The sequence below is a fragment of the Aythya ferina genome, assembly GCF_964211825.1.
Source record: "Aythya ferina genome assembly, chromosome: 4".
Lineage (NCBI taxonomy): Eukaryota > Metazoa > Chordata > Aves > Anseriformes > Anatidae > Aythya > Aythya ferina.
The window spans coordinates 70,807,537-70,832,987 of NC_140300.1; the positions used below are offsets into that span (position 1 = coordinate 70,807,537).

At 45.7% G+C, this 25,451-nt stretch overlaps 3 protein-coding genes and 1 long non-coding RNA gene across 10 annotated transcripts in view; 3 read left to right on the forward strand and 1 right to left on the reverse strand.

Moving 5' to 3' along the window:
• LOC311435533 (centromere-associated protein E-like) overlaps window positions 1-5,316 on the forward strand; it is a 32,246-nt gene extending 26,930 nt beyond the window's left edge. For 3 of the 4 annotated variants that reach the window (XM_084516641.1, XM_084516643.1, XM_084516644.1), the window contains 8 exons: window positions 61-282; window positions 895-1,098; window positions 1,642-1,754; window positions 2,268-2,365; window positions 2,879-3,038; window positions 3,527-3,786; window positions 4,366-4,465; window positions 4,704-5,316. In XM_084516641.1, the coding sequence (XP_084372767.1) occupies window positions 61-282; window positions 895-1,098; window positions 1,642-1,754; window positions 2,268-2,365; window positions 2,879-3,038; window positions 3,527-3,786; window positions 4,366-4,463 (1,155 nt within the window). In that variant the 3' untranslated portion in view covers window positions 4,464-4,465; window positions 4,704-5,316. The remainder of the gene's footprint in view (window positions 1-60; window positions 283-894; window positions 1,099-1,641; window positions 1,755-2,267; window positions 2,366-2,878; window positions 3,039-3,526; window positions 3,787-4,365; window positions 4,466-4,703) is intronic. The other variant, XM_084516642.1, reaches the window with a different exon arrangement.
• Window positions 5,317-7,549: 2,233 nt separating this feature from the next.
• On the forward strand, window positions 7,550-12,113 carry LOC311435545. Its single transcript, XR_014692203.1, has 3 exons — window positions 7,550-7,891; window positions 8,646-8,787; window positions 9,825-12,113. It is a non-coding gene; the product is annotated as an uncharacterized lncRNA (long non-coding RNA).
• Window positions 8,679-12,113, forward strand: LOC311435541 (uncharacterized protein). The gene is made up of 2 exons (XM_084516667.1): window positions 8,679-11,567; window positions 11,609-12,113. The coding sequence occupies exon 1, from the start codon at window positions 8,848-8,850 to the stop codon at window positions 9,754-9,756; it is 909 nt and encodes a 302-aa protein (XP_084372793.1). The 5' UTR covers window positions 8,679-8,847; the 3' UTR covers window positions 9,757-11,567; window positions 11,609-12,113.
• Window positions 12,114-16,597: 4,484 nt separating this feature from the next.
• Window positions 16,598-23,768, reverse strand: LOC311435792 (radial spoke head protein 6 homolog A-like). Of its 4 annotated transcripts, XR_014692405.1 has the most exons (8): window positions 23,571-23,768; window positions 23,088-23,449; window positions 22,387-22,615; window positions 20,923-21,678; window positions 19,249-19,393; window positions 18,324-18,441; window positions 16,747-17,134; window positions 16,598-16,635 (listed from the first exon to the last, which is right to left on the reverse strand). XR_014692405.1 is itself a non-coding variant. In XM_084517202.1 (7 exons), the coding sequence occupies exons 1-7, from the start codon at window positions 23,751-23,753 to the stop codon at window positions 16,927-16,929; spliced, it is 2,001 nt and encodes a 666-aa protein (XP_084373328.1). In that variant the 5' UTR covers window positions 23,754-23,768; the 3' UTR covers window positions 16,598-16,926. The 4 variants fall into 4 exon arrangements, 3 of the variants coding, with proteins under 3 accessions (XP_084373328.1, XP_084373330.1, XP_084373329.1); XM_084517202.1 differs by having other exon boundaries at window positions 16,598-17,134; XM_084517204.1 differs by having other exon boundaries at window positions 16,598-17,134; window positions 19,194-19,393.
• Window positions 23,769-25,451: the final 1,683 nt, after the last annotated feature.

Genomic DNA, 25,451 nt, shown 5'->3' on the forward strand with positions numbered 1-25,451 from the left:
CACTTCCTGATTTCTAGCTGGTTCCAAAATTTAATCTGTTCTTCATTACTGATTTTTCAGACATTCTCTCCGCTTAATTCAGAGTTGAATGACAGAACTTCCAACTACTGCAAAAATGCTGATGCTGAATATAAACGGACAAAAGAGAAAACTGAAGAGTTGCTTCAGGAACTAAACGCCCTTAAGGAGCAACTGGCCCCTGGTGGCTCTGCTCATCTTCTGCTAGAAGAAGAAAACAACAGACTTCATAACCGCTTGAAGGCTGCAGAACAAGATAAAAAGGTGCAAATATTTTTCTAAAGAAAACCCACTTTATGATTATTTTCTAAGCGAGAGTACTTTCGACTGAAAAGAAAATGAAGATTGATGACTGTAAATCTGTCACACGATACACTGGCCCACAATGGACTTTTTTTTGTAGATTTCTTTTTTTCCAAAAGTGGGAGTTTGAGCTATGCCTGTGATGTGATTTAACAGTCAGTTTTCTGTGCACACACACGCACAGATGTTAGCTTATAAATCTCTGTAAACGCACCCAGTTATTTCCGAAGTATAGGTTCCAGTAGTGTGATATTCATTAACTATACAGCAGTCTCTGTGTCAGACTGGAAGCTGGATAAAAATTGTCATGACTCGTGGGGGTTGCACTCGTTTGCCCTCTGTCCATACTTCTAATGTTACAGTTACTTGTGTTCAAAGCATGTTTTTTTAGAGTTGAATGTCCCAGAACAGTAACAGATGAAAGAGAACAATGCTATAGACTGTATAGGAATTCCTGTTCTGTTTGTTGTTTTGTTTGTTTTGATGAAGAATATCACCCTGTGCTGTGCAGGGACATAGTTATAACTCTTGGCTTGGTGTTACTGCTCATGAGTGGTTGGTATATCCCAACAGGCTATGGAAGCAAAAATCCAGAAGTTGGAAAACATAGCAAAGGAAGCGGAAAAAAATGTCAGAGAAAAAGATGACAGGATTGATCAGTTACAAGCACAGATGAAAGTAAAAGCAGCTACGAGTGAGCTCACCCAGCTGGAAGCCAAACTGAATGAGACAGAGAAAAGCCTCAGCACTGTCCTAGCAGAAAATCAGAGTCTCCAGGTAGGAGTCAAATTATTTTCGAGTTTCATTCTTACAGCGAGGGAAGCAGAGAGCGCTGTAAAGTCAATTTGTAGTTCTGTGTGGTTTTCTTAGAGAAAAGCACTCTACTCACGTGTTGTAGCATGCTGTTTCACGTGCTACTGGTGCTGCTTTCAGAGACAAAATTTAGAACCCGTGTTATGGTATTAGAAGCTAAATTGATTGCTTCTGATATATTGCTGAAACATTCTTAAACTTCCAATTTTGAAACTGAAGCATGGGCTGTTTTTTTCTGCATAATCTATTGGCATGCTAGTTCAAGATTCCCAGATGACATCTGCAAGCAAGTCAGCAAAACTGGCTGAAAATGGGAGTGCATTCATTATGTTCAGATGGCAACTGGTCCTATGGTACTGGTTAGTGATCTGGGCGTTCTTAGCCCAGAAAAACTTCCTGCTTGCAGCTCTGTCCTGTAACTTCTGGCAGATTGCAGTAAAAGCGCAAAGCAAGCAGTCCCCGTATTCGGTGCTTTTCTTCATAGTAGGTGTCTTGTTTTATTTTCAGGAAAAGTTAAATAAAGGTGCTGAGTTGTACAAAGAAGAAATTAATGATCTCAAAACACAGTTGGTAAGATATGACATGGACAGAACGAAGCAATCAAAGATCTTTGATATGCAGTAAGTTCATGTGTTTGTTTGGTTTGTTTGTTTGTAACCGGTAGCTCTTCCCTAACCCCCACACCCCTGAATAAGAAGTGAGCGTTCAGCTTTGGGTCTACTAGGTTTTTATCATAGCTGCATTCCAGAGAAAGTAAAAGCCACGTGCATCTCAGTCAGGTTGATTGCCAAACCAACCCCATCCCCATGCACCCACCAAAATTTCTCAACCAACCTATGCTCAGCCATAAATGAAACAACTGTTCTGACGACTTTGAGGGGAAAGCATCAATGGAGAGCGCTCTGAGGCTCAATGGAGAGAAAGGATGCACACAGAATAATTTAATAATAATAGTTTAACTTCTGCTTTTCTGTACTTCACCTGAAATCTAACTGACAGCCAGATGTAGTTTTTGTTTTACTTCAAATACATTTGTCTTTGTTAATACGCTTGAAAATCCAACTAAGTCTCTTGCAACTTGAATAATTAAGCTTAAAATTTTTCTGTTTCCCTCTCCCTGCCCACCAATACAGACTTGCTAATTATAAAGCTGTTGCAGAACACCAAGAAGAACAGTTAAGAAAGCTAAAAGAAGAACTCAGAAGAGCACAGCAAGATCAAGACGTTACTGGTAAACTCCGGATCAATATAAGGGATTGTTTCATATTAAACATCTGGTTTTAAGGTTGTGTGGTTAAATTCTAGGCTTAGATGCAGGCCTTTTACCTCAAAAGGCCGTGAGAGGGGTAGGATGCTTTGGAAGAGGTGGAAGGCTGAAACACGGGAGCTGCACATAGGCTGTACTGGAATCACAGCAGTTCTTGCCTGGTTTCAGTTCTTGCCTGGTTTCGTTTGTTATTTCTTGGATTGTGGTTGCTGTTGTGGTGGGTTACGTTCCCATATCTAGTTCTCTAGTTCTAATCATGATATAACTAATCACATAAACTCCTTAATATCTCCCTGGCAGTGTGATTACTGATGGTGGGTTTAAAAAAGAGCTGTTGTAATGATACTCCGAACCTAGTGAGGTTTTACATACAAGGCTACGGGAAGGAATTTTGCATAAGCATGGCTAAGAGAAATATTGACGTGGTTTGAAACCCTGACCAAGTAACACGTGCTTTTGTATAAAACTGTTTTCTAGTGGTATCTACAGAAACTCCTCAGCAATACCAAAAGCCCCTTACTTGTGTGTGCTCTGAACTATACCACTGCCACCACCACGTGCTTGTTTTAAAATCTGAACAAGCGAAGCTACAGGAAGAGAACTTGCAGCTGAAGAAACAAATTGATGATCTACTAAGGTAAGCATAAAGATAATAAGCGCCGCGTTAACTAAGTCATTTCTCTTTAACCTATGCTGTTACAGTTTCTTTCCTGGACGGCTGTAGAAGTGGAGAATTTTTAAGTGTAAGATGTGAAAGAGTCTAGCAAATCTAAACTTCTAAAGGTGGTGATGTATGTATGTATACTTCTTGATGGCTTTTAAGCTTTAAATTGTGTTATTTTTTTCCATCAGAATGGAATTTTAAATGCTTTTTATCAATAACTGGAGAACACGTTTTGTTTGGATCTCTTTAGCTTTTGGGAAGAAAAAAAAATTATGCCTCCAAAACTAAGAATACCCCTTTGGTCGTGGTAAGGGGGCTTGCATTGCCATGTCTGTGGTATGTCAAGGGAATTGTCATACAGGAACATGCAGGAACTGTCTTGTCAGGCATTTTTCTTGACTTAAAAGAGTTGTTTAATGTTTTCTGTAATTAAATGCTGGTGATCTTTTTTCCCTGTTCAGTAATGAGGCTCAATTGAAAGACGAACTTAGAAAATGGAAAGAGAGAGCGCTAAAATTGAAAGAGAAATCTTCGAGAGAGACTACTCGAGAGACAGTACCAAGGTCTCCAGCGAAGAAAGTGTTGGATTCCCTCAAAGAGCAAAATCCATCCTTCAAAGAGCCTATTTCTCAGGAAACGGTGACTCAGGATGCATCAAAGCCTCTGCCACTGACGCGTCCAACAAATTTCTTTGATAATTCCAATTTAGGTACGCTAACAGGTATGTAATATGGTGTCTGATTAAGATTAGGAGAGACGAAATATAAGGAGTGGTAAAAGTAGGTGTCCTGTGCTTCCTGCATTCGGTCCCAAAACTCTCACGGAAACTGTTCTTGAATGCCTTGTTACCACCTTGGTGGAAGGGCTGACCAGCTGGTGCCAAAACGATTGTATGTGCTGTACAGCACCCAAATACTTAAAACATTCATGAAGATTAGGCAAACTTTATATTTCTTTTGTTGCAGTGAAAGTGTTGATGATCGATCACTGCAAAGTGACTGGGCAGAGTATCGTTCCTAGCAGACAGATGATGCTATAGCATCTTTTGCTTTCTGATGTTACCTGAGTTAAGTACCTGCTTCTGGCAAAACTGATTCTCACGGGTTGCTCAGTCATCTATTCAGAGTTAACTGCTGGTTAACTTTTTTTTCTAAATTTCTTTGAAGTGGTTGATTTTAGTCTTTGATGTGAAATCTCCTAGTCTGGCAGCTTCCAGCTGCAGTAACAGCTGCCCTAGTCAGGCTGTCTCTGATTGTGAAACTAGGAAAGCATTACTGTAATGTTCTTGTCTTCTTTATAGATGTGCCATCTGCAGGAACAGAGCCCACAGAACAACCTCTTAGCCAGTGGTTTGGATCTTCAGAGAAAGATAAAGCCCCTGATTGTACTACCCAGTGAAGGTATTCTGTTGTAAGCTGCCTTTGCAGTGGTAACATCCAGAATCCGCCTATATGGAAGACAGTTCTGTCGGGTTAAATCATCAGCTGTGGGAAGAGCTCTGGCAGCTGCAGTTCCCTTGTTGTCCTGGAGCTGCTGCTGCTTCCCCCAGCTGGCAAAGCTGCAGTACAAGAACAAAAATGAAAAAGCAGTCACGTTGCCTGCAACCCGCTGCTGATGTTCTTCTTTGGTTATTTTCAGGATAGCAAAAAAAGAAGAGCTAACATACTGAAGAAAAATGGACACAGGAATGAATCACGAACTAAGCTGCGGTGAAGCTTCTCGAACTTCTCCGGCGTTCCTGCAAGAGCCCTCGTCTGGGTGGCTTGTACCTTCAGTTCTTTCCAAATCAACATCTCTCTGTTCTCACTAGTTACTTTTTGTTTCTCAGTATAGAAGTCTTATACTGTCTCTTTTTTTGAGACCATGGAAACTGCACTTTTACTACAACTTTAAACTCTATATTGCGCACTTTCCCTTTTCAAGGCACAAAATAAATCAAGGACTTCTCTTAAAGGTTATGCAATATTTCTGCAGCTCTGTCAATTATGGTGCCAGGAGTAACTTTGCATTTTGCATCATCTTTGAGCATACTTCTCTTTCCTGTTTGGAGTGTGACATCTGAATATTTTTTTCCAAGCAGTAACCAATGGATCTAATTGATGCTGCAGTTACTCTAGTGAGTGAAAAATAAATTGTAATCAGGGCTGTATGGCAGAGTTTTGCTATCCTGCCTACCTGAATTTTGAAACTTATTTTTACGTCCTGTATAAGGTTTGTTTTGACAATAAACTTTGTGTTAAGTATCTCAAAATATTTCTGCTGGTCTCTTCAGTTTTGTGGAGACATGATGGTACGATTTGGGAATGCTGATTATAATATTCAGTCTAAAAACAGTCTTTGATAGTAATCTTACCCCTTTCATCATTATTATGCTGCTTGTCTGTCTTACAGCTTTCTGCAGTCAGTTTGTGCAGCGAATTACTGTTGCACAAATCTGTGTCACCAGTGTTTAATTTTTTCTAACTGAATCTTTGCTCTATCAGGAAATGTTTGAAGTCTAGATAGAAGATAGATCCTTCCCTTCCTCCAAGCTAGAAGAAATTTGGCACTCAACACCTGAGATGAACTCCTTTAAGAATGAAATCATCATGAACTGTCGGTGTCATACTGAACAAAGACTTTTGTATCAAAAGTCTTGTCTTTATTTTATAGGAATGAAGCTCTGAATGTTACCAGATCTCTTCCTAAGTACTTCATTTTAGGATAGCCAGACTGATAAGCAAATGGTTACATCATCATTTTTCTGGATGCACTGCAGTTAATGGGATTGGAAGAGTAACACAAGGGTTGTTTGCCTGACAGGGGTACTTCTGAAATCCCAACTGAAGACCCAACTATCTATTTACCTTGAATAGCCAAAAACTGCCAACTACTGCAACTACTAAGAAGTTGTGAACATTCATATTTCCAAAACTTTGTCATGGAAAGCTTATAACAATTTCTAGCTAAAAATACACAAGTTCTAAATACCATTGCTGAACTCAGCACTGCACTGTTTCCTTTCCTGTGACAGCCATAGATATGTAGGAATAATTCATTCTCCTGGCAGTGATAAATGCAAGTTGTCCCATTTTTTCTTTGCAATTTCCCATTATTATTGAACGATATTTCCTTTGGCTACCACACTTTTTTCATTTCTTTCATTCTGGTATTTTATTAAAAGAATACATTTTAAGCTGACTTTTTCCTTCCAAAAGAGAAAAGCAAGGTGTCTACCTTGTGTTTTTTTTTGTTTGTTTGTTTGTTTTCAGTTTCTGGATATTTATTAATTGCTTGCTAGAACATTTCTAGATTTAGAGATTTTTCTGGTGGTTGAGCTGATAAGGGCTGTTGCAGTGTATTCCTGCTTGTGTCTGAATTTATTAGTTGTAAGGCTAGGGACAGGAGAATAAATGATACTAGAAAACCTAAATACTTTGTTAACTGGGGAGCTGATTTTCAAAGCCTTAGAAAGCTGTTACAGTTCAAGAGTGGCATAATATGACCGCACGTGCCTGTGCGCGTGTCCAGGTTTACCCACAGAAATGTGCCCAGCTGGAATTCAGGCAGCTTTCTGAATTCATTAAGAAAACTATTAGGGTGGCCTTGGATCTGGTGTGAACTTATAATTCAATTTTGACATAGCATCTTTGAGTCTCGTGATGTTAACTGCCTTAACAGATCTAAATTAAAGCACTGATACAAGTTTAAGAACGGCTACTTTGGTAAATCAACAATTAAAAAATTACTTTTCAAGTATTGTCCTAGCTTAAAATTTGATGATGGGTAAAGAGCAATTGCTTGGGGAGGAACATTGTTGTGGCCTTTTTTGGTGAGAATCCTGTTAATTTCTTGCATTCTTTGTGGGGGAATGGATAGCTAATGTTCATGATCCTCTTTTATTCCTAACCTGTGCAGGAGAAAATCCCACTTAAAATCTCGAGTTTCACTAGATGGCAGCATCTTGGTGTTTCAACATGAAACTGCGTTGGTGTAGAGAAACTTACCAGTTAGACTGCAACTCCCAACAAGCATGGCAAAACAAATGAGTGTAAAACTTCCTTTTTCCAAAGGTCAGTAAACCCAAGAAGCTGGTTGAGATCTTTTGGTGAGTGACTATACTAACCTTTATTTTTAAAAGTTTCATAGAATTAGTGTGTCAAATATTCATGAAAAATGATTGTTAGGTTAAAAAAAGCTTCCAAAATTGTGGTGATCCAAGGAGGTGTTGAGGGATTTTTGAAACAGCAAAGATCCCACAGCTTGCTGCAGCTGAGCAAACCAAGTCCCCATGACAGTGTTCCCACATCGCCCAGTTGAGGAATTCAGAAAAATATTGTTGCCAGTAGCTGGCTTCAAGGACAAGGTCTGCGTGACTGCTAATCACAAGGGGGTTGTTTTCTAGTAGCTGTTTGCCTGAGTGCTTTTGACCAATAATCTTGAGTGAGACACTGTCCGCCCCTGTTAAGTTCACTATAAAAGTCAGGCTATTCAGGCAATAAAATGGAGCATGATCTGACCCTACTGGTGTCTGTCGTGCTTTCGGCTGTGCTTCCTGCAACATATGGGGCCTGAACAGGCTGCGACCCGGACACGCTGAGAGACGCTGAGAGACCTGACAGAAACAGAGAGGCTTCAGAGACACGGAGAGCCCTGAGAGAAGCTGAGAGACCCAACAGACGCTGAGAGACCTGAGACACATGGAGAGACTTTGAAGGCACAGAGGGCCCTGAGAGATGCTTCAGAGACATGGACGGCTCTGAGAGACACTGAGAGCCCTGACAGAAGCCGGACCACCTGAGAGACATTGAGAAACTCCAAGCACTGACCCGGACACAGGACTTGCGGTGAGACACAGGGGGGGGAAAAAAAAAGCAGGGAAACAAAGGAATGGTGGGGGGATGCAGGACAGCCGGGATCAAGTTGCTACGGGAGACCAGAGGCGTCAGTGGACACCGGCAGCTGACCCTCACCGTGTGGCGAGTGGGCACATAGAGGGGCAGAGATCAGGACCCTGCAGCCTGTCTGACGTGACCATGGAGGCAGCAGCAGCTGTGCTGCTTCTCTCTGGCATTGTGTTTATGAGAGGCGTATCTTGCAATGCAAAAAAGACTGTTTGTCCCCAGATCGGTGTTATAACTATGTTCCTGGATAACATTCCGTGGGGTTGCCATATTGTGCAGATTACTAACGATGACTTAGCTCTATTACTGCCTTTATTGCGGGGCAGGAGTGCAGAGCCACGGATTACACTGCCAAATGCCCACCGGCAGGCTCTGTCACAAACAGCTTCTAAGGTTGCAGCCGGCACTGCCTGCAGCCGTATAGCAGACGTTACACTTTCTTTCCTAACTAGCAATCATGTGTCTCATCCATTTGTGGTGAATGGTCAGTGGCAAAAAGAAAAGGGGGAGAGTAAGGGGCGACGAAGACAGAAATGGTACCAGGAGGATGCCACTGACACTAACAGCACGGGTAATAAGAGTAGTGTAAGTGACACAGGTGATGGCAAGGGTGGAATAATAGGGCAGCATTGTCGAGTTCTGGAATGGATTTTCCTACAGATTCAGCCTAAAATGAGTGTTCTATTTTCTCCCACAGGCCAAGTGATGGTTGAACAATCACATCAGGTTTTAAAGGAACAATTAGATTAAAAGAGATCAGGAACATCGATGAACGATTCTCCGAGGCATTGGGTGTCTTGAATCACTTATGTTTGACTAGGGACCGAGAAGACCCTCCTGCAAGTATTCATTTTCAAAGAATAAATAGAGCAGCACCAAATGTGTTACCACGAATAAGAATGAATTACCGAGATCCTGCTACAGGAACTTGGAAAGGGCCATACGGGTACAGAAATACAAATAACACCTGTGTTTACAATGACACTGCTAGGCAGGGTTTAGGGGCTTATGGCATGGAGACAAGGGGTAACAACTATAGTGTTTGGAACAATTGTACAGCTATGGCCTTACCTCCTGATGTTTTTCTGATTTGCGGGGATAGGGCCTGGCAAGGTATCCCTGCAAATGCTATTGGAAGTCCACGTTACTTAGATAAACTTACTATATTTGCTCCTAGCTTGTCACAGTTGTGTGAGATCACCAGACATAAATGGGCATTGCTTGCACCGGATTGCAATGATAATGTTGAATTGCTTGGTGTTGCAGCTAGAGCGGCATTGGCAAGTTTAGTGCCAGAAGTGGCATCTGTGGCCGCAATTAAGAACTTAGAAAAATTGGTATGCTGGGCTGAGAAGCAAGCCCATGCCCCGACAGAGATACTCGAGGAGATGTTACCAGATCAAAATAGTCTGCGACATGTGCTTTTACAGGATCAAGCTGCTATTGACATCTTGCTTTTGGCTCAAAGCCATGGGGGGGAAGACTCTGAGCGAATGTGCTGTTTAAACCTTTTTGATCATAATGAGTCAATTCACAAATCCATTACTTTCCTGAAAGAGCACATGAGAAAGATTCAATATGATATCAATCCTTTCAATCAATGGTTCACTGATTTGTTTGAAACGATGCATAGATGGTTACTGGGATTAGTCAAAGAGGGATTAAGGATTCTGTTTGTGGTAGTGTCAATCATCACTGTGTTGTATTGTGATAAAAGTGGTTATAGGGTTACTTGCAAAACTGTTACATCAGACTTGGTTTGCTCGAAGAAGAAGAAGAGAAAAAAAAAGGGGGGGGGGAATTGTTGAGGGATTTTTCGAAACAGCAAAAGTCCCATGGCTTGCTACAAGTCTTTTGCTGTCCATTTGTTCTCCAGGCCCCTCACCAGCTTCGTCGCCCTTCTCTGCACCCGCTCAAGCACCTCCATGTCCTTCTTGTAGCGAGGGGCCCAAAACTGAACACAGTACTCGAGGTGCGGCCTCACCAGAGCTGAGTACAGGGGGACGATCACCTCCCTAGCCCTGCTGGTCACGCTGTTCCTGATACAAGCCAGGATGCCGTTGGCCTTCTTGGCCACCTGAGCACACTGCTGGCTCATATTCAGCCGACTATCCACCATCACTCCCAAGTCCTTCTCTGCCTGGCAGCTTTCCAACCATTCCTCTCCCAGCCTGTAGCTCTGCTTGGGGTTATTGCGCCCCAGGTGCAGGACCCGGCACTTGGCCTTGTTGAACTTCATGCAGTTGACCTCAGCCCATCGGTGCAGCCTATCCAGATCCTCCTGCAGAGCTTTCCTACCCTCAAGCAGATCGACACACGCACCTAACTTGGTGTCATCTGCGAACTTACTGAGGGTGCACTCGATGCCCTCGTCCAGATCATCGATGAAGATATTAAAGAGGACCGGCCCCAGCACCGAGCCCTGGGGAACGCCACTAGTGACTGGCCTCCAACTGGACTTGGCTCCATTCACCACGACTCTTTGGGCCCGGCTATCCAGCCAGTTTCTAACCCAACGAAGCGTGCGCCAGTCCAAGCCAAGAGCAGCCAGTTCCTTGAGGAGAATGCTGTGGGAGACGGTGTCAAAAGCCTTGCTGAAGTCAAGGTAGACCACATCCACAGCCTTTCCCTCATCCACCCAGCGCGTCACTCTGTCATAGAAGGAGATCAGGTTCGTCAAGCAGGACCTGCCTTTCATAAACCCATGCTGACTGGGCCTGATCGCCTGCTTCCCCTGCAAGTGCTGCATGATGACTCTCAGGAGGATCTGCTCCATGAGCTTCCCTGGCACTGAGGTCAAACTGACAGGCCTGTAGTTTTCCGGGTCTGCCCTCCGGCCCTTCTTGTAGATGGGCGCCACATTTGCTAGCCGCCAGTCGATTGGGACCTCCCCCGATAGCCAGGACTGCTGATAAATGATGGACAGTGGCTTGGCCAGCTCCTCTGCCAGTTCTCTCAGTACCCTTGGGTGGATCCCATCCAGCCCCATCGACTTGTGCACATGGTACTTTTAAGTACCATTCAAGGAGATAAATTATTCCTAACCCAGGTATGCAACTTGCAACACCAACCATCTCAGAGGATTTTTGCAATTCCACGTTGAGCTGGTCCCGCTCAGACCTGGTGTCCTGAAGAAGTTTTTGTAGCTCATCTTTTTCTTCACTAATGGATGAGATTTGTTCTTTAAGCTGAGAAGAATGACTAGTTCTCTCAGCCAATAGCTGGTCTTTTTCACTTGATACACTATCTAGTGTCTCAGTTAACTGTTGAATCTATAGTGATGGAGAAAAACAAGAACTGGGTTTGTCCTCGTCTCTACACTTCACTGTCAAGTACTAAAATTAGTCGTGTCAAATACGACTTCCAGTAATTCTAAAATTCACCTTAGCAGCAAGAGAAGTTTAAACATGAATTTCTAATCACTCAAAAAATAAATAACAGAAATAGCATTACATCCAGAGAGCTCTACTCCAGTCAACTCTGGTTGAGGAACAGCCTTGCAGGCGCCAAGGTCAGTGCAGAAGGAGGGGGAGAGGTGCTCCAGGTGCCGGAGCAGAAGTCCCCTGTGGCCTGTGGTGAGGACCATGGTGAAGCAGGATGTCCCCCTGCAGCCCATGGAGTACCACGGTGGAGCAGGGTTCCATGCTGCAGCCCGTGGAGGAGACCACGGTGGAGCAGGTGGCCCTGCACCGACGGAGGCTGCCGCCTGTGGAAGACCCCTGCCGGAGCAGATTCCGGGCCGGACCTGTAGCCCGTGGAGAGGAGCCCACGCAGGAGCAGGTGACCTGGCAGGAGCTGCTGCCCGTAGGGGAGCCAGGTTGGAGCAGTTTTCTCCTGAGGGATGGACCCCGTGGTACGGACCCATATCTGGAGCAGTTCTGGAAGAGCTGCTGCCTGTGGGAAGCCCACGCCGGATCAGTTCATCAAGGACTGCATCCCGTGGGTGGGACCCCACAGCACAGGGGACGAGAGTGACCGAGAAAGAGCGGCAGAGAAGAAGTGCTGTAGACTGACCATAACCCCCATTCCCCCGTTCCCCTGCGCCGCTCGGGGGGAGGAGGTGGAAGAGGGTGGATGGGGGGGAAGGTGCTTTTGGTTTGCTTTTTCCTTTGTTTTCTCACTTCTCTCGCTTGTTAGTAATAGGCAATAAATCTTACTATCTCCTTATGCCGAGTCTGTTTTGCCCGTTACAATAATTACTGTGTGATCTTCTAGTCCTTATCTCAACCTTTGAGCCCTTTTCACATATTTTCTCCCCGTTCCTCTTTGAGGAGGGGGAGTGAGAGAGTGCTTGTGGTGGAGCTCGGCTGCCCACTTGAGCGGAACCACGACAGGCAGAAAAGTGTGCTTAAGCAAAACCACACCTAATTATTTTTCAATATAAAGACCTAGAGAGCACCAAAAGGAAGACAATCCTGCCTAAAGTTCATCACTAGTTCATTTACCCTCTCTTCTTGTAGAAGCTGTCTAAAATGTTGTCGAACTGCCAAAAAGCTCTAGCTAGCCAAACTAGTACAACAATGGGACTGAGAGAACACGCAGAGTACAAAATAGACACATTTCATGTCCCAAGTGCAGAGGACCTTTAGAAGGTTCCGGTGACTAAAGACCCCTGCCCGTCACATTTTTCCCCCCACCCCAAGCCATCAATATTAAAGTCTAGAGGCAGAATGATGCTCGACAACAGGCAAGAAGGTTTACCTGAAGAGTACTGAGTGTTTCATCAAAAGAAACAGGAGTGATTGTACAAATAATAACCATCTTAGCATTTCCTCCAAGAGAGTTCTGTAGAATTCGAGTCAGCTTGCTGTCTCTGAAATTTATGAAACTGAGGGGAAAGTAAGAAAACAGATTTAAAAAGTCACTTTTCTATGGAAAAACAGTATTGTCTTAAGGTGACAGAACATTTAGGAGAGCTATATAGGATACTATTTGATGTCTAGAGAGATTTAACTTCTTAATTTATCAGTGACTTGTCCAAAAAGAGGTATGTCAACACAAGCACTTACCCAGAAGGGTCGTCACAAAGCTTTTTGATAACTTGGCCCAGAATGAACAAACTCCGATTTATATTGCAGCCTTCTTTCAGTCGGAGACCTAGGTATTACACAGTATTTTATTTCTTGAAGATGTATCTAAATGTTGTTTTATTCAACCTGTCAAGGTGTTGTGTTATGTTATGCTCAGAGGGGTTGTCCAGAGTTAAATCTCCAGTACCAAAATGCACTGTGACACAGCCGCACCCAGTATCAAGTCTTTTAGAATAACCCAAATGAATCAAAGTCTATCACAAGTGAGCATTAATAATCTTCACTTAGTAGGTAGTCAGGGCCAGAGGAATGTGAATTTCATTTACAAAGTTTATTTTGTATTTAGACACGCAATTAATATTGGCACTTGCAGGAAAAAAAATAAAAAATAATAATTACTTGGATTTAAATACTTTTGTAGACCCTAAGGTATTCTGCACCTCAAAGGAGCAGTGAACATTTCACATAACCAATATTGATAACCCAAAATACTCAAGGCAGAAGCAAATCAGGTTGGATGTTAGGAAGAACTTCTTTACCAAAAGGGTTGTTAGACATTGGAACAGGCTGCCCAGGGAAGTGGTGGAGTCACCATCCCTGGAAGTCTTTAAAAGACGTTTAGATGTAGAGCTTAGGGATATGGTTTAGTGGGGACTGTTAGTGTTAGGTCAGAGGTTGGACTCGATGATCTTGAGGTCTCTTCCAACCTAGAAATTCTGTGATTCTGTGAAATACTCTGCAAATAACCTTTCAATTTGTACTTTCTCCTTACTTCCTACCATATAACAGGTTTTGGGCCCCTGGAGTGGTGCAATGAGTTGCACAGAAGCCTTCCCAACTTAACAGTGAGGACACAATATATATTTGGCTATCTGATGATATGCTATGCAATATCAATCCAGCTGGATCTCACGCATGTCCATACAGATGACAGCTGGACAAGAACCAGACATATCACAGCCACTTCACCTTCTCAGAAGAACCAACAGCCTTGTACATTCAAAGTCCAGGGTTAACGACAGCTGTCTCTAGTGGACTCACACTACCCAAAAACCATAAGGAGCAGCTTTGTCACATTAAGTCAGTACCTTACACACAGCTCCTGATATGCTCACATCAATCTGCTAGTCCATTCCCCAGCACAGAGGGCTTCAGTGCCCTGTGCTTAGGCAGCCAGTGTCCTATGTTCTCAGTGCAGACCCAGTGAATCCTTTCTAGCAGGCTTATCCCATGTTATACCTTGATTCCCAAACAACTCTTGAACTATTAGCATTAACCAGTCTGGCTTACGATTCTTTTGAAAGCCTGAAGTAAGTTCAGTATTCTTCCCGCTTAGAAAAGTCAGCAATGCTGACTTCAAATATTGTATCATGGACAGAGTCTTTACAGGATGATTTAGACATAAAACACAATTGTGTCACTACTGTGCCAGACTTCAGGAACAAAAGATTAAACTCAACACCAAAAGCGATGATGCAAAGACAACAGAGCCTCAAAGGAACTAAGAGTGACAGATGCAGTCGTCCCATTCAACCCTAAAAACAGTTAAGGCTGATCTACGTATCAGGACTGTGAGCCTGACAAGACTTGGAAAAATCGTGTCTGGAGGCAGCACGGTGGAGCAGCAGGAAGATGCTTCAAGCAAGAGGATCTCACGTGCACGTCACCCCAATGCTCTGGGCTCAGCGCAGCCACTTGTCCCTGAGATGGGAGCGCTACAGAGGGCATCTTCCACCTCACTTCCATACCAACAGAGCTCCAACAACACTCTGCAGTGCAGACCAGCACAGCAAAAGGCCCTGAGAGCAGGACGTCGACTCCCAAAGGAGAATTCCTGGCCAGCACTGCCACACAAACACCGCAGACACAAGCCCTGAGGCATTACGAGGCCGGGAGAAGCACCACGAGAGAGCTGCGATGCTGCCAACGCCACGGCAAGCAGTGTCAGCGCGCACTCCGGCCGTGCATCCCGCAGGCCCGCGTCAGCCCCAGCTGCTCCTTCCCACACACTCACCGTAGCTGAAGGCTCGGGCACCGCTCACTTCTGAGACCGTGTTCCCCTCGCTCCTCCAGTGAGGCGCCGCCTCGTCCCCCAGAGCGCTCTCCCTACGAGACAAAGCACCCCGCTAAGCTCACCAGCTCCACCCGCACCCCCACGCCGCCCAGCCCCTCGCCCTCGCCCTCGCCCTCGCCCTCACCTGGCGAGGAGCGGCCGCAGCCGCACGCAGACGGTAACGGCCCCTTCGTCAGCCATCCCCGCGGCGCCTCAGCAGCCTCAGCAGCCGCCGGAGCCCCTCGGAGCCGTCCCGCAGCCCGGGCCCGGCCGCCGCCGGCTTCGAACGGGGCCCGAGGCCGCCTCTCAGTGGCCCGCGCCGCCGGGGGCGGGGACGGGGCTGAGGGGAGCCGGGACGGGGCTGAGGGACGGGGCTGAGGGGAGGGCGCGGAATGGCGCCCGCGAGGGAGAGGCGGCTCCAAGGAGCCCACAGAAGCCCCAAACGGAGACGGGAGAACTTGGCACCAGTCATAGCTAAGATGTGCTTGACTAGAGCCACTCAAGCTCCACCTAAAAGATAGAAAATCGTATAAATTGGCCCAAGAGAGAGGGGATGTGAGGGAAGATCCCACCGTCAGGGGAGAGACCATCCCGAGGGAATACAGCATCCTGAGGACCTCCTGACCCCTGGGACCAGTCAACGGGCTGAGCCTCTCTTCTCCCCCATTGGGACGCCTTTGGGTGAGATCTGAATACTTGCTTATAAATCTCTATAGAGTCTTTGATCCTTTTAAGGCTTTATTTCTAGGCTGCGCACCTGTGACACCTGTAACACCTATAACACCTGTGTATTTCATGCATGCTAGCTTGCTTTTGCAGACAGTCCCTATCGCTGGCAATCCAAAAGAACCTGATTATCTGTTGCTGTAATAAACCATACTTGATTGCACTGTGATAGCTCTCAGTAAGTGCAACGAGGGTGAGGGTGCTTATCCGTGATAGTTCAGTGTTCTGAATCCAACCAGACCCCCAGACTGTTAATGCGTTTTTGGTGAATGTCTGACGGGACCCCCAGACGGTTAACGTGTTTTTGGTGAATGTCCGACTGGTTCAGTACCCTGAATCCGACCGGGCCCGTAAGGGTTAATCAGCTACAGCCCTTAATGCGACAATGACATAACTTCATCGTGTTGCCTTTTTCTTTTTTTCTCTTGAGGGCAGTCTCCCCTCTTATACCCTTCACCCCACAGCAGTTCTTTTCAAAACAACTTTTCATTGGTCAAACAACTTTGAATGTAACAACAACAGCAAACACCCAGAAACTTCCATGCCATAAAGGCTGGAGAACGAGAGAACCTGGAGACTGCATGGAGTCTCCTGAATCACCCTTCTTGCTTCCCTCTAAACACTTTTATATTCCTTATGGCCTCGTCCTTAAGAGTCAAATGTTATCTCAATCACGGGGTTTTCCAACCCCCATGGCCACATTCCCAAATCTCCCCCTTCTTTATTAATATCAACCATTTTCTCGACACGAATTACCACTCCATATATAACAATCTTTTGGGGACAGGCAGCTGCAAGGAGCCTACAGAAACCCCCAAAATAAGGCATCTGAAACTCACATTTAAGTTGAGCTTGTTTACGCTCCATTTATCAAAACACTATTCATCTTTTTGGGAGAGGCAGCTCCAAGGAGACTACAGAACCCCTCAAAATAAGGCATCTGAAACTCACATTTAAGATGAGCTTGTTTATGCTCTATTTATTAAAACCCTATTCATCTGTTTGGGAGAGGCAGCTGCAAGGAGCCTACAGAAACCCCCCAAATAAGCATCTTCCGCTTACACTGAAGATCAACTCATTTAGGATCCATGTATAAAAACCCTATAAATATTTAGTCTTTTCAAGTATTCGTGTTTCCTATATCATAATCGTGTCTTCCTCTTCATCACCTACTCATTCTTCCTCGTCTTCCTCTTCTTAGCTCTGGCTTTCTCCTTTGTAGCCTTGAAAGCCAGCTCCTCTTCCACCGTCGGGTCCGCAGCCTCGGTGATCTCCGGCCCGTCGGGGTACTCTTTTTGCACTGGCTCAGGCGGTGCGGGTGTATGGTTTTCTGGGCTGTATTTGTGACCCCAGCCAAAGTAGATATTATTAAATTTCCTGAGGGAAAAAAAATAAAAATGGTGAAAAGTTGACACCATCTATCTATCAGTGCAGATCCTCTCAGGGCTCCTTACTCTGCTGTGCAAATGGAGTGCAAGCTCCCTGTTACACTGTTTAAAGGAACACATCTCTTCCTAGCTGTTGGATTCACTGTACCCAGCTCTGGGGCCCCCAGCACAAGAAGGATGTGGAGCTGTTCGTGTAGGTCCAGAGGAGGGCCATGAAAACGATCAGAGGGCTGGAGCAGCTCTCCTGTGAAGACAGGCTGAGAGAGCTGGGGATGTTCAGCCTGGGGAAGAGAAGGCTCCAAGGAAACCTCAAGTTGAAAGCTTTCAGTCCTGAAGTAGCAAAGCTTTTCAGTACTTAAAAGGGGTCTTAAAACAAAGACGAGGAGAGACTTTTCATAAGGGCACGTTTCAACAGAATAAGGGGTAATGCTTTTAAAGTGGAAAGAGGGTAGATATAGATCAGATATGAGGAAGAAATTCTTTGAGGGTGGCAAGGCACCAGAACAGGTTGTCCGCAGAAGCTGTGGATGCCCCATTTCTAGAAGTGTTCAAGGCCAGGCTCGTCTACCTGGGCAACCTGGTCTAGTGGGAGGTGCCTATGGCAGTGGGGGTGGAACTGGAGGATCTGTAGGTCCCTTCTAACCCAAACCATTCCACGCTTGCACTTTTTGCACAATATTTAACCTTCCACTTAAAAATCGCCAAGTGCAAAAATGATGAATGCTACCCTCTGTCACTGTGTGATATTCAGTATGACTCCAACTTCACCTTAGTAACATGGAGCCACTCCCGACACCCACTCCAGTGCCCATTTAAAGCTTCTAGTGGTAGTGACTGTACTGTGCCTAATAGAAACGACTGAAAATTAGAACAAAAGAATTAAGCTCATTTGTAAAAAGCACCACAGACTCAAGAATACAGGTTTTAAACCCAGGACTGTGGCCAGGCACTAACCGGACATGTACATGCATCAGTTTCATGCTAGCATTTCCAAAGATTCTTCATTTTCAGCCTTGAACACATACTGACGCTGTGCACTCTTAAGTGGCTTTCTCTATCGGTCTCAGAAATAGTTACGATTCAGTCAATACATTAATAAGAAAGCAAATTTGACTTCATCGGGCATGGCTGTGTTCAGCGTATGGTCTGTGTTGTAACCACGTCAGCTGGCTACTCACATGCCAGATGCAAAGGCATATGCTCCAGGCCATCGGTTCGACTGAAGGATTGCAACAGCATATTGGGGGATCAGGTTTGTAGAAGGCTGAGCTGTCCAAGCAGGGACGTTTTGAATTCCTGCAGGCAGCCAAACACACGCTACATGAATAAGTTGACTTACAAGCCACTACAAAATATTTAGGACTGAACTACAAGGCTTTCACAGAACTCAGGCAACGGTTATATTAAGATGCACCTTAGAAGAACTAAGTCACAAGCAGTAAATGCAGGCATTGTGTTCAGACAGGTGGTTTGGATGCAGGGGCAGGTATCACATGGATGCCAACAGTCTCATACAGAAAGGATCACGTTCTTGAAACGCAGTAGTACTCGCTGCTGTTTCTTTTGTCAAGGATTGTTTATCACTGAGGGATAAATTACATACGTATTTCACCCTGATCAAAGAATGGGGAGTAGAAAAATAATTTGCTATGGCTACAGTCTAGTATTTAGGTTTCCATATCTCTAGGAGTTGCTGCAGTCTGTGCTAGAGGATATAAATTCTTATTTGTGTATCTATGCATGTGTGAATATATATTTATTTTTGTGTCCACGCTTTTCTTCTGCCTATAAAGGTGATGGAAAAATAGCTGACTGTATTTCAGGGGTGAGCTGTCTGGAACTTCCAGTAGCCTGACATATCTGAATATTTTTTCCCTTTATTCTCAGCAGGACGGTTAACTAGTAAACCCAATCATTTCAGTTTTAAGGTCGATTCTGTTAACCATTTCACATTTGATTAATTTTGTAAAAGAATGCGGTTACCCTACCGTGGCAAACTACATTGTTCTGTGAAGCGTCAGAGGCCTACAACTTCAGATATTTACTACCTAAATGCCAACAATCCCAGTGGCTCTATCCAAAATGGTACTCCATGAGGAGTACCTTCATCTTCAGAGAGTGGAGTGAGAAGGGGAGGTCCTATTTCTTGCTGGAGTTCATCTGGCTCCTCATCTTTCTCCTCCTCCTCTTCACCTTCCTCTTCTTCTTCCTCTGATTTTTGTGAAGGGTTAATCCAAACACAACGACCCTATAATCAGTAAGGGAGAATAATAAATACACGCGACAATCAATGAAGAAATGCAAGCCAGTTAAAACAATTGGTTCACACACAAGCGCAACTGGGGGAAAAAGAAAAAAAGATGTATTCCAGAATTGGTAGGTTGTTGCCAGAGAGCTGTACGTATCCTCTTGGCAGAGTGCTCTCTTTATCCCTCATTCATTCCTTATCCCTGCTTACTATTGCAGAATGACCCCATGGCTCTCTGATCAGCTTCCAGCTATTTTGTAGTTTTCAGTTCTTTTAAGTACAACCAATCCATGCTGATACTTATCCGTGCTGATACTTATTGGCTGGGATCATATCATTAAGCAAACACATATTTCAATATTCATCTTGTGAAGAGACAGTAACTTGTTGCTGGCCTTCACTGGGCACAAACATGCTGGCATTACCTGTCCCTTCCCTGTCAGGCACAGGCTGTGAATATGCACAGAAGATGACAGAACATCCTGTCCCTGTGCACCTGGGCCCAAGTCCAAACAACGCGTGTGAAAAGTCTTACCTTGTACTCTGTATTTCAGTTCAACAACTACAGAACACAGAAGGCACGAGAAAGACCACAGCATCCCATGTCTTTATGCCAAATTATCTTTATGTTTACAGTGAACAGAAGACAGGAATTTAGTTCAATCCTTGCCTGTTGCCTGTTGGGTTTGTATCCTTGCTGGATTGCCAGTTATTGCAAGCTGAGAGATGAACACTTACAGACTTTTAAAGACTTAATTCCTTTAAAGTCTGCCTTGTTTGTTAGCTACCAGTCGGAGGAACATTACAAAATGTTCTCAAAATTCTAATGGTAACAGATTTTATTTTTAGAACTATTGCTTTACTGGCAATAAAATTAAACTTTAGTTCCTAGCACTTGCTGTTATTTTACACTACCATTCTTAAGTTGGTATCCAGGAAAGATGACTGCATTAGTACAACCTCTTTCCAGCACTAACCTGATATAATAAATATTTTATGCTACATTTTTATTTACAAAGTTTTGGTTTTAAGTTTTTAAGCCTTTTTGTTTGCATGCTTCACAGCAGAAAGCAAGCAACGGAAGGTAAACCAGAAGAAAACACCAAATAAGTTTTGTTTAGCATACAATCACAAGCGATCTGAAATTTAGCATCCTATCCAAGAAAACAGAATTAAAAACATTTCTGTCAAGCGAGGATTTCAGGAGAGGTAACCCAATGTAGAAGACTGCCAGAAATAATTATCTATCAAGGCCTAATCCTACATGATTATCTAAAGATAGGTTTGCACCTGAAGATGGAAAAAATCATGAAACACGTGTAGATTTAGGAACCTTCTAATACTTAAATATGTGCAACACATTTATATATGATAGAACGTTTCCAATACATTTTCTGTAGGAAATCTTTTCAGTCCAGTCCTGTTTCTGGTGAATAGTTCAAATGGGTGGGTGAGGGGCTTCATTTACATCCTGAAGCACTACCGTGAGAATGGTATCTGAGGTCAGCGTGGCCTATGGGAGGACCTACCTGCTTTAAAATACTCGGCACGTAGTGTACCCACGTGGAGAGAGACTCCACCATTTCAGCCACAGAAAGAGGCTGGAAATCCGGGTTTTCTTCACACGTATCTCTTCCTCCTCCCCCTTCCTCATCTTCATCTTCTTCCTCCCCAAACTGGTAAAATCCAATGGGACAGACGTGGGTTCCTGCTGAGATCCGAGCTATCTGTGCCCGCAGGTAGTTGGCCTCATTTCCAGGGAAAGGAGGGAAGCTCACAACAGGGGCATCCAGCCTGCCAGTGAAGAACTTCTTGATTTTCCTGGCGCAGACAATCTGTGCTGGTGTCACTGGAGGCAACTTCACCCAGGGTTTGCCAGGCTCATTGCAAACAAAGTAGATGTATTTGTTAGCCCCAGTTCCGTTCTCTTCTTTTGGGATGACAGGTGGGGGCTTATAGGTGGACTTTGGTGGCTCATCTTCTTTTTCTTTCTCCTCATCTTCATCTTCGACTTCACCCAGCCCTTTCTCTCCTTCATCAGGAACCTCTTCTTCCTCCTCTGTTTCCTCCTCCTCTACTCCCTCCTGGAATTGTACTTCAGCTATAATATAGTTCATCTCCAGGCCCAAAATTTTGCCCCAGAAGCGACATGCCTGGATTGGCTGGGCACTAATGAGCTTTTTAAGGGCAAGAAATATGTGATAGTATTCATCTTTGCTCAAGCCAATTCCAGCCTGCTCAAAATAAAAGGCTGTTTCCATCACATTAGGCAGAGGAGTCTCTCCCTAGTAAAGGAAAGCGTGAGTTAGAGCTGAGTAATAATAAAATTATCCATTTGAAGGATTGAACAATTTATCTACTGAAAGTCATACTTCACTTTCCTATAGTGCGCTCTCTCAAAAAGCTCTGCTGACATTCATTTACATCTCCCACTATCACTTAGAAAAATTAAAAATGACATTGTGAGGGTAAAGAAGAGAACACAGATGAAGTGCAGCTTTTAGAATACAAGATCTCAATTTTCAAATTCACTTTTAATTACTGCAAAGTACAGAAAGAATTCTCACGAGGGATCTGCACAGGACTTCAGTGCTAGCACACGTTTGCTGTCTAAGAGGCCTTGATGCCTGGAAACAGCGCTGCGGTGTTGCCTCGTGTTTGTGGCACAAGGTTCAACAAGCGTATGAGAGATACTGTAAACTTTCTATTTATCATCTCCAGAACACCTATGCTTTTAAAAGCTCGGGATATGAGACTTACTGCAGCAACTAAATTCCAAACTACGTAACCAGCTGTGATTTCTTCACAACTTGACACGGGACCAACCGAAGTGTGAAGAGGGTACGCGCTACTGTGGCTGTAAGCATTTCATGCAATCACGAGAGGCAATATTATGAGGGAGACCACAACTTCCACCTTTTCCCTTCTGCCTTCCTGCCACCCATCTCTCCAGTATATTTGATATCTATTGGTGCCTGAGAATAACTCGCTACCTTTTCGTCTAGTTCTTCATCTCCTTCTTCATCTGACTTGAGGAACAAACTTTTACTCCTTTCTGCAGATTCAAACGTTGGAGGCATTGCAGGTTCATCTCGAAGAGTATCCATTTTTTTCCGAAATTGAGCCCACTTCACGTCCTTGCTGATATTCTCAATTATGTCTACCACATTTGTGGGCTGTTCATCCAGGATCTTTGTCAGCGTATTAGCAAGATGATCGTATCTGTCATAGGAATATAAGTATTATTACTGACCTACTATTACGGAAGTCTGAGAATATTGTTTCTAATATCAAAAGTACAAGGTAATCACCTGGGCGTCAAAGAAATCGTAACAGTTAGATGCAAAGGGATCACGCACCATTTTGGGAAATTAGACTTGAAACTAGCCTCTTTGCAATATAATCAAGAGTAGCCTCACCTTCCATTTTCCGTTTACCCCACTTCTGGCCGAGGAGCTAAAGCAGAATTCAAGCCTGGCCTCGATCTAATCGAAGGCTCTTTGAACACCATAAATTCCCTTTGGAATTTGGATTGAAAGGGGCCGGACACACAATCATAGCATAGCGATTAAACGCTGCATTTACAACATGTTCTGCTTTTCCACACTCTGCCGTCCCTGACAGCATAGCCCCTTACCCTGTCACCACTACTCTCATCCTGCCCCTTTCCTTCTTGTCTCTTCTGCAGACTTACAAGTTGAGGCCAGATGTTGTGCTGCTCGTCAGCAAGTAGGCTTTTGCATTCTGCACTGCCAGCATTCGGGCTTCGGGATCTGGTATCGGATCGTCGTACGGGCTGTATCCTGGCTGATAGAGCCCGTAACCGGGCTCGTGTGGCTGGTAGGGGCCATGCCCATCCTCATGGGCTTGGTAATGCTCCTGTCCTCCTCCGTACGTCCGACAGGCACTTCTTGGCTCCTGTCTTTGGCAAGGGTCAGATCCCAGTGCTCGCGCCTGATCCACGCTTCGGCTGGCCTCCTGCGAGTCCTGTCCCTCTGCATACAGCTGGCTGAATCCTTCTGGCCCCTGGTGCTCAGGAGAGGCTTGTTCCATCCCCTGTGGGCGACACCGAGTTCGGGTCAGTAATTTACAGGGTGCCCGGCCGGCACCGGCTCGTCAGCAGGGCTCTCAGCAGGGGACCGAGGGCGAGACCCTCCCTCGCAGCCCCCAGCCCTACCTCCTGGCGTTCTGCTCCCGCTTCTGACGCCCGAGGCCCCGACTCCTCAGGAGGAGACCGCCCGGGGCTCTCTCCGGGCTCCTCGGGAGGCTCGGCCGTGGCGTCCATGAAGCGGCCGCCGTTGCCAGGGGCGCGGGGCCCGGAAGGGGTGTGCCCGGCGGCAGGGCCGGACCCCGCCGCCATTTGGCGCCGCGCCCCTGGGGTCCGCCATCACGGGTGGGCTGCGAGGGGCAGCGGGCGGGGGTCCCCGCTTCCCCCCTGTACCCGAGTGTTCAAATGCCCGGGACGAGGTGCAGGGGAAGAGCCTGCTGGCTTCTTCCTCGAGATCTGCTTGACAGCGGCGTGGTAGCGCAGTGGGGGATGCTGTTGCAGCTCCCTCAGGTGTCGTGCTGCAGCGCTACCAACTACAACAGGTGGTTGAAGTTAAAGTTTAAAAGCTTCACCGTGTGGCAGAAAGCTTCTCGTGTAAATCATCTGCGTTGCTTATGTTGCATTTATCAACAGTCCTGGCTATCGGGGGAGGTCCCAATCGACTGGCGGCTAGCAAACGTGACGCCCATCTACAAGAAGGGCCGGAGGGCAGACCCAGGAAACTACAGGCCTGTCAGTTTGACCTCAGTGCCAGGAAAGCTCATGGAGCAGATCCTCCTGAGAGTCATCATGCAGCACTTGAAGGGGAAGCAGGCGATCAGGCCCAGTCAGCATGGCTTTATGAAAGGCAGGTCATGCCTGACGAACCTGATCTCCTTCTATGACAGAGTGACGCGCTGGGTGGATGAGGGAAAGGCTGTGGATGTGGTCTACCTTGACTTCAGCAAGGCTTTTGACACCGTCTCCCACAGCATTCTCCTCAAGAAACTGGCTGCTCTTGGCTTGGACTGGCGCACGCTTCGTTGGGTTAGAAACTGGCTGGATAGCCGGGCCCAAAGAGTCGTGGTGAATGGAGCCAAGTCCAGTTGGAGGCCAGTCACTAGTGGCGTCCCCCAGGGCTCGGTGCTGGGGCCGGTCCTCTTTAATATCTTCATCGATGATCTGGACGAGGGCATCGAGTGCACCCTCAGTAAGTTCGCAGATGACACCAAGTTAGGTGCGTGTGTCGATCTGCTTGAGGGTAGGAAAGCTCTGCAGGAGGATCTGGATAGGCTGCACCGATGGGCTGAGGTCAACTGCATGAAGTTTAACAAGGCCAAGTGCCGGGTCCTGCACCTGGGGCGCAATAACCCCAAGCAGAGCTACAGGCTGGGAGAGGAATGGTTGGAAAGCTGCCAGGCAGAGAAGGACCTGGGAGTGATGGTGGACAGTCGGCTGAATATGAGCCAGCAGTGTGCTCAGGTGGCCAAGAAGGCCAACGGCATCCTGGCTTGTATCAGGAACAGCGTGACCAGCAGGGCTAGGGAGGTGATCGTCCCCCTGTACTCAGCTCTGGTGAGGCCGCACCTCGAGTACTGTGTTCAGTTTTGGGCCCCTCGCTACAAGAAGGACATGGAGGTGCTTGAGCGGGTGCAGAGAAGGGCGACGAAGCTGGTGAGGGGCCTGGAGAACAAGTCCTACGAGGAGCGGCTGAGGGAGCTGGGCTTGTTCAGCCTGGAGAAGAGGAGGCTCAGGGGTGACCTTATCGCTCTTTTTAGGTACCTCAAGGGAGGCTGTAGCGAGGTGGGGGTTGGCCTGTTCTCCCACGTGCCTGGTGACAGGACGAGGGGGAATGGGCTTAAGTTGAGCCAGGGGAGTTTTAGGTTGGATGTTAGGAAGAACTTCTTCACTGAAAGGGTTGTGAGGCATTGGAACAGGCTGCCCAGGAAAGTGGTGGAGTCACCATCCCTGGAAGTCTTCAAAAGACGCTTAGATGTAGAGCTTAGGGATATGGTTTAGTGGAGGGCTGTT

Excerpts from the sequence above, each read along its gene's own strand:
- LOC311435541 (XM_084516667.1), top strand. The coding sequence starts at position 8,848 with ATGAATTACCGAGATCCTGCTACAGGAACTTGGAAAGGGCCATACGGG.
- LOC311435792 (XM_084517202.1), bottom strand. The coding sequence starts at position 23,753 with ATGGCGGCGGGGTCCGGCCCTGCCGCCGGGCACACCCCTTCCGGGCCC. Across the intron at positions 23,450-23,570 it reads CGGGAGCAGAACGCCAGGAG|GGGATGGAACAAGCCTCTCC; the intron begins GTAGGGCTGGGG and ends TGTCGCCCACAG. Across the intron at positions 17,135-18,323 it reads TATGCCTTTGCATCTGGCAT|GAAATTTAATAATATCTACT; the intron begins GTGAGTAGCCAG and ends TTTTTCCCTCAG.